The sequence below is a fragment of the Bombina bombina genome, chromosome 2 (assembly GCF_027579735.1).
Source record: "Bombina bombina isolate aBomBom1 chromosome 2, aBomBom1.pri, whole genome shotgun sequence".
In the NCBI taxonomy this organism is placed as follows: Eukaryota; Metazoa; Chordata; class Amphibia; order Anura; family Bombinatoridae; genus Bombina; species Bombina bombina.
In genome coordinates, this window is record NC_069500.1 from 110,778,714 (window position 1) to 110,787,007 (window position 8,294).

The window sequence follows — 8,294 nt, forward strand, 5'->3', positions numbered from 1 at the left end:
TATCTCAGACATAACTGGGGGAAAGGGCCACGCCCTTCCACAAGATAGGCCTTTCAAGGCCAAGAATAAGTCTAATTTTCATTCCTTTCGCAATTTCAGGAACGGACCGGCCTCTAATTCTGCATCCTCTAAGCAAGAGGGTAATGCCTCACAACCCAAACCAGCCTGGAAACCAATGCAAGGCTGGAACAAGGGTAAGCAGGCCAAGAAGCCTGCTGCTGCTAACAAAACAGCATGAAGGACCGGATCTAGTAGGGGGCAGACTCTCTCTCTTTGCTCAGGCTTGGGCAAGAGATGTTCAGGATCCCTGGGCACTAGAAATAGTTTCTCAGGGTTATCTTCTGGAATTCAGGGAACTACCCCCAAGGGGAAGGTTCCACATGTCTCACTTATCCTTAAACCAAATAAAGAGACAGGCGTTCTTACATTGTGTAGAAGACCTGTTAAAGATGGGAGTGATACACCCAGTTCCAATAAAGGAACAAGGAATGGGATTTTATTCAAATCTGTTCGTAGTTCCCAAAAAGAAGGAACTTTCAGACCAATTTTAGATTTGAAGATCCTAAACAAATTTCTCAGGGTACCATCGTTCAAGATGGAAACCATTTGAACGATTCTACCCACTATCCAGGAAGGTCAATTTATGACTACCGTGGATCTAAAGGATGCGTACCTACATATTCCTATCCACAAAGAACATCATCAGTTCCTAAGGTTTGCCTTTCTGGACAAACATTACCAATTTGTGGCCCTCCCATTCGGGTTAGCCACTGCTCCAAGGATTTTCACAAAGGTACTAGGGTCCCTTCCAGCGGTTCTAAGACCGAGGGGCATTGCAGTGGTACCTTACTTGGACGACATTCTAATACAAGCGTCGTCCCTGTCAAAAGCAAAGGCTCATACAGACATCGTTCTGGCCTTTCTCAGATCACACGGATGGAAGGTGAACATAGAAAAAAGTTCTGTGTCTCCGTCAACAAGAGTTCCCTTCTTGGGAACAATAATAGATTCCTTAGAAATGAGGATTTTTCTGACAGAGGTCAGAAAGTCAAAACTTCTAAGCATTTGTCAAGTTCTTCATTCTGTTCCTGTCCTTCCATAGCGCAGTGCATGGAAGTAGTAGGGTTGATGGTTGCAGCAATGGACATATTTCCTTTTGCACAAATTCATCTAAGACCATTACAACTGTGCATGCTCAAACAGTGGAATGGGGACTATACAGACTTGTCTCCAATGATTCAGGTAGATCAGAAGACCAGAGATTCACTCCGTTGGTGGCTGACCCTGGACCATCTATCCCAGGGAATGAGCTTCCGCAGACCAGAGTGGGTCATTGGCACGACCGACACCAGTCTAGTGGGCTGGGGCGCGGTCTGGGAATCCCTGAAAGCTCAGGGACTATGGTCTCGGGAAGAGTCTCTTCTCCCGATAAACATTCTGGAACTAAGAGCGATCTTCAATGCTCTCAGGGCTTGGCCTCAGCTAGCAAAGGGCAGATTCATAAGATTCCAATCAGACAACATGACGACCGTTGCGTATATCAATCATCAGGGGGGGAACAAGTAGTTCCCTGGCGATGAAAGAAGTGACCAAAATAATTCAATGGGCGGAGGATCACTCCTGCCACCTATCTGCGATCCACATCCCAGGTGTGGAAAACTGGGAAGCGGATTATCTGAGTCGTCAGACATTCCATCCGGGGGAGTGGGAACTCCACCCGGAGATCTTTGCCCAACTAACTCAATTATGGGGCATTCCGGACATGGATCTGATGGCGTCTCGTCAGAACTTCAAGGTTCCTTGCTACGGGTCCAGATCCAGGGATCCCAAGGCGACTCTAGTAGATGCACTAGTGGCACCTTGGACCTTCAACCTAGCTTATGTATTTCTACCGTTTCCTCTCATTCCCAGGCTGGTAGCCAGGATCAAACAGGAGAGGGCCTCGGTGATCTTGATAGCTCCTGCGTGGCCACGCAGGACTTGGTATGCAGACCTGGTGAATATGTCATCGGTTCCACCATGGAAGCTACCTTTGAGACAGGACCTTCTTGTTCAGGGTCCATTCGAACATCCAAATCTGGTCTCCCTCCAGCTGACGGCTTGGAGATTGAACGCTTGATCCTATCAAAGCGTGGGTTTTCAGATTCTGTGATAGATACTCTGGTTCAGGCCAGAAAACCGGTAACTAGAAAGATTTACCATAAAATATGGAAAAGATATATCTGTTGGTGTGAATCCAAAGGATTCCCATGGAATAAGATAAAAATTCCTAAGATTCTCTCCTTTCTACAAGAAGGTTTGGAGAAAGGATTATCTGCAAGTTCTCTAAAGGGACAGATCTCTGCTTTATCTGTCTTACTACACAAAAGACTGGCAGCTGTGCCAGATGTTCAAGCATTTGTTCAGGCTCTGGTTAGGATCAAGCCTGTTTACAGACCTTTGACTCCTCCCTGGAGTCTAAATCTAGTTCTTTCAGTTCTTCAAGGGGTTCCGTTTGAACCTTTACATTCCATAGATATTAAGTTACTATCTTGGAAATTTTTGTTTTTGGTTGCTATTTCTTCTGCTAGAAGAGTTTCAGAGTTATCTGCTCTGCAGTGTTCTCCGCCCTATCTGGTGTTCCATGCAGATAAGGTGGTTTTGCGTACTAAGCCTGGTTTTCTTCCAAAGGTTGTTTCTAACAAGAATATTAACCAGGAGATAGTTGTACCACCTTTATGTCCGAATCCAGTTTCAAAGAAGGAACGTTTGTTACACAATTTGGACGTAGTCCGTGCTCTAAAATTCTATTTAGAGGCTACAAAAGATTTCAGACAAACATCTTCTTTGTTTGTTGTCTATTCTGGTAAAAGGAGAGGTCAAAAAGCGACTTCTACCTCTCTTTCCTTTTGGCTTAAAAGCATCATCCGATTGGCTTATGAGACTGCCGGACGGCAGCCTCCTGAAAGAATCACAGCTCACTCCACTAGGGCTGTGGCTTCCACATGGGCCTTCAAGAACGAGGCTTCTGTTGACCAGATATGTAAGGCAGCGACTTGGTCTTCACTGCACACTTTTGCCAAATTTTACAAATTTGATACTTTTGCTTCTTCGGAGGCTATTTTTGGGAGAGAGGTTTTGCAAGCCGTGGTGCCTTCCGTTTAGGTAACCTGATTTGCTCCCTCCCTTCATCCGTGTCCTAAAGCTTTGGTATTGGTTCCCACAAGTAAGGATGACGCCGTGGACCGGACACACCAATGTTGGAGAAAACAGAATTTATGCTTACCTGATAAATTACTTTCTCCAACGGTGTGTCCGGTCCACGGCCCGCCCTGGTTTTTTTAATCAGGTCTGATGAATTATTTTCTCTAACTACAGTCAACACGGTACCATATGGTTTCTCCTATATTTTTCCTCCTGTCCGTCGGTCGAATGACTGGGGGGTGGGCGGAGCCTAGGAGGGACTATATGGCCAGCTTTGCTGGGACTCTTTGCCATTTCCTGTTGGGGAAGAGATATTCCCACAAGTAAGGATGACGCCGTGGACCGGACACACCGTTGGAGAAAGTAATTTATCAGGTAAGCATAAATTCTTTTTTATATTTTCGAATGTTGCAAACATTTGCCCATTCCTACTGTACACATGTGTACATTTTTCCAGTAACAACAAGCAACCATAAGCTTGCTCCCATTCATTCTTAAAGGGACAGTTTACTTGCTGGAGTGTACCTTTTATTTGTAATTTGATGTATATATTTTTGCCCATTTCATCCCCACCTATAATGAACATATAAGTAACAAACTTTTTTTTTCTGTAGATAAGGCTTGTAAATTATTTACCATAGCACTGATTAATCTCCCAGTGGGGGTATAAGAGAGAGATTTTATACAGGGCCGGACCGGGAATAAAAAGCAGCCCGTGAAAATATAAACACCAGCCCTATTTTTCATTGAGTCAGTTGAATGCGCACGCCCCATTTTTCTCAAAGCGGATTACTGAGATAATCCTTCCCCAATATTTTATTTTTTTTTTCAGATTTTTTTTAAAAAAAAAAAAAAAAAAGCTAGATTGTTGTTATGGGCCCCCTACAACCCAATTGCATCCATTAATCACCCATTTAAATTATAGTTTTCCAGATTCCAGCCCCAGCTGCTGCATCCCACCGGGAAATCTCCTGGTGTCCTAGTAGGCCAATCCAGAAAATCTTTGTATGTGAAATAGTTAGTTGTGCTTATTCAACTCTCCCAGGCATAATCGGCATTGCAATACCTAACAAATAAAATTAGCAGGTCTTTGCATTACTTGCAGGCTCAGTCTGTTGTTGCGGGCATGTCCTATGTGATGGTTTAATGAGAAGGAACGGCTGTTTCAAATATAACCATAAAGAAACCAATTCCAATACATTTAATACTCTTCAGTAAGTACAAGAAGCCATTTGGAACACATTAAGGGGAAACATTTTTAGTACAGTGTTGATTAATGCTTGAATGATCTCTACAGCATCCTTCTTTTGCAGGGGTGGATCACAGGTGCAAAAAAAAGACAATTTTAATTACAAATTTATTTTCATCATTTTTATATCCCTTTATTTTAAAACAAACCTTAAAAGCTTTGTATAAGAAAACACTTTTATTTATTGCTTCTTTTTTTTTTTCTTTTCTTTTAGGGGCAGCTTGATACAGTGGTAACTTTTGTAAGTACTTGCGGTTCAGTTACAGATGGTATATAGATACTTGGGATGTAACTTTCATTCACATAAACAGGACTATCATGTGTTGACTGAACATAAGACTGAGGCAGATGGTTAGCAAGCGTTTAGCTTTTTCAGTTTAAACTGTAGTGCCAATGACTCCTCTGTTTCACACGTGTTGGTGATTTGACGATCTTAGAATATATGATATGGACTAAACACCATTAAACTGCATCATTTTCATCTTTCTTTCTTATATAAGGAGATGCTTCTAAATCCGTAATTGTTTGTGACGTCAGCATGAGTAGCTCATCCTTGCTGATTCCTGTTTATATTTTTAATCTACTTTATTCAAGCTTCAATATGTAATTTTCAGACGAATTTAATTAATTAGAATGAAAAGATGTAGTCACCTTAAAGGGACATAATATTCATATGCTAAATCACTTGAAAATGATGCAGCTTAACTGTAAAAAGCTGACAAGAAAATATCACCTGAGCATCTCTATGTAAAAAAAGAAAGATATTTCAGCTCACCAGAGAAAGTGCTATGTAAACCGTTGAACTTCAGCTGCTGTCCAGCTGCAGGTTTAAAAAAGAAAAAATAGCCCATCAGCATCAGCAGTGCTGAGGTAATGCTTTGCTTTTTCTGTGATCTCCTGAGATTTCATAGAACTTTCTTAAACTGAATAGGAAAATAACATAACTGTGCCTGCACATAACAAATGCACACTCCCTTGTAAGTCCTGGGGCAAGCATTCTGACTGGCTGCTTAAAGTCTCTTTACAATAGGGTGTGAATACTTAGGCAATTTAAGGTAAAATATCTTCCTTTTTTACAGAGATGTTCAGGTGATGTTTTCTAGTCAGCTTTTTAAAGCTATGCTGCATCAGTTTCAAGTGCTTCAACATTTGGGTATCATGTCCCTTTAAGGACTATATACACTTATCTAATTTGCTTCATTCTATTGGTTTCCTTTGTTGAAATGTATAACTAGGTAGGCTCGGGAGCAGCAATGCACTACTGGCTGAACACATATATATATACTGTGTGTGTGTGTGTGTGTGTATATATATATATATATATATATATATACATATATATATATATATATATATATACCTCTTGTCACTGGCTCACCCATTGTGCTCAGCTAGCTCCCAGTAGTGCATGGTTGCTAATTTAACAAGGATATGAAGAGACTTAAGAAAATTTGATAGCAAAAATAAATTGGGGAAAATTGCTAAAAAATTATGCAGTTTGTTCTATTTGAATTTTTTAAGGGGGTTATGTCCATTTAATAGCCTTTTTCTGATTGGATATGGATATATATATATATATATATATATATATATATAATTCTAGATCTGCATATATAATGATACCATGACAGTATAGTGCTTGCTATTATTTTTACATAACGGTTTAATGACCCTTTAATTGTACATAAAAGTTAACGTAGAACACAAGTTATTTGACCTAAGCATAATTAATTAATATACTATTGCAATATACTTACAACTCCTTCCTTAAAAACCATTATACAAGTATTAACATTGTGCTTTAAAACTGGTGACTTTTCTTATAAATGCTCTCTCTATTCTTCTCTGCTCTCTCTATTCTTCTCTGCTCTCTATTCTTCTCTGCTCTCTCTTCTCTCTATTTCCTTTCCTCCCTTACACAATTTCAAAAATAATTTTAATGTTTTCCTTTTCTCTTTGTATGTTTGATCAGGAGGTAATCCTTGGTAATTTAAAACCAGGAACCCTTCACCGTGTTAGTGTAGGAGCCTATAGCTGGGCTGGGAAAGGAAGACCAAGTATGGCAAGAGATGTGTCAACTTTACCTCTAGGTAAGCCTTCAGTAGACTTTATTAGTTTGTTTTAACTTGTTACTTATCATTGATATTAAATGTTTTAAGATCACATGGGAGGTTGTGTAAGAGCGTTTATATTTTGCCAGCAAGAATTGACTTAATTATTGTCCATGCTATAAATTCCCAGTGTCAAGCACAAGCAGATACGTTTTTGCAGTGATCTGTTGCCTTGAAGTAGGTAGACCACGGAAACCTGATTTTACTCTGGAAAGACAATACAATTATGGCTGAGAAAAAATGTCTCTCTTCTAGCCTCTTCCGCTGCTCAGAGCTTTCTTGGTCACAGTTAAAGGATCTCCTTGCAGAAGAAATTCTCCCTCTCCTTTTGAACAAGTTGTAAAACATTTATGATTATTTATGAAGTCACTTCATTCATTTCTGGTAGCTATGGCCAGTATGTTTGTAATGTTTACATCTAAAATGGACTATAATTTTAAGGACCCATCACAGTGCATTGTATTTTTTCCCACGATCCTTAAAGGGACGTGAAACCTGAATATTTTCTTTCACGATTCAGCTAGAGCATGTCATTTTAAACATCTTTACAATTTACTTCTGTGATCAAATTTATTTATTTTATTTATTTCCTTTTGTTGACGGATCAGCAATGTTCTACTGGGTGCTAGGTGAACACATTGAGTGAGCCAAAGAAAAGATATAGAGGTGCAATCAGCAACTAGCCCCCAGTAATGCATTGATGCTCCTGAGCCAACCTAGGTATTCTTTTCGACAAAGGATGCCAAGAGAACAAATCAAATTTGATAACAGAAGTTAATCAGAAAGTTGATTAAAATTGCATGCTCTATCTGAATCTCTTAAGAAAAATGTTGGTGGAGTGATGAGTTTCAGCTTGAGAAACAGGTCTCTTCCTCTAACATAACAGAGGCACTGGTTATTCTGGTTGGGGAGTTGTCTGGTGTGATTGCTTAGTGCAAAGAATGGTCCCTCAGAGAAACATGTTCTTAAAGGGACAGTCTACACCTTGGTCATCTTAAAGTCTTACCTTAGATTAAGCTGCAAATAGCCTTCTGCACCCATTTCTATATCATGCAACATAAACAGTAAAAAAGTTATTTTATAATTAATATTTCTCCAACATAGGTGTGTCCGGTCCACGGCGTCATCCTTACTTGTGGGATATTCTCTTCCCCAACAGGAAATGGCAAAGAGCCCAGCAAAGCTGGTCACATGATCCCTCCTAGGCTCCGCCTACCCAGTCATTCTCTTTGCCGTTGTACAGGCAACATCTCCACGGAGATGGCTTAGAGTTTTTTAGTGTTTATACTGTAGTTTTTATATTCAATCAAGAGTTTGTTATTTTGAAATAGTGCTGGTATGTACTATTTACTCAGAAACAGAAAAGAGTTGAAGATTTCTGTTTGTATGAGGAAAATGATTTAGCAACCGTAACTAAAATCCATGGCTGTTCCACACAGGACTGTTGAGAGCAATTAACTTTCAGTTGGGGGAACAGTGTGCAGTCTCTTGCTGCTTGAGGTATGACACATTCTAACAAGTACGATGTAATGCTGGAAGCTGTCATTTTCCCTATGGATCCGGTAAGCCATGTTTATTACGATCGTAAATAAGGGCTTCACAAGGGCTTATTAAGACTGTAGACTTTTCTGGGCTAAATCGATTTCATTATTAACACATATTTAGCCTTGAGGAATCATTTTATCTGGGTATTTTGATATAATAATATCGGCATGCACTGTATTAGACACCTTATTTCTTAGGGACTTTCC

At 39.9% G+C, this 8,294-nt stretch overlaps 1 protein-coding gene across 1 annotated transcript in view; it reads left to right on the plus strand.

Moving 5' to 3' along the window:
• The window catches only part of EGFLAM (EGF like, fibronectin type III and laminin G domains), a 280,687-nt gene that overhangs the window by 150,706 nt on the left and 121,687 nt on the right, over positions 1–8,294 (plus strand). The window contains exons 4-5 of the mRNA XM_053699674.1: positions 4,647–4,673; positions 6,405–6,522. Of these exons, the coding sequence (XP_053555649.1) occupies positions 4,647–4,673; positions 6,405–6,522 (145 nt within the window). The remainder of the gene's footprint in view (positions 1–4,646; positions 4,674–6,404; positions 6,523–8,294) is intronic.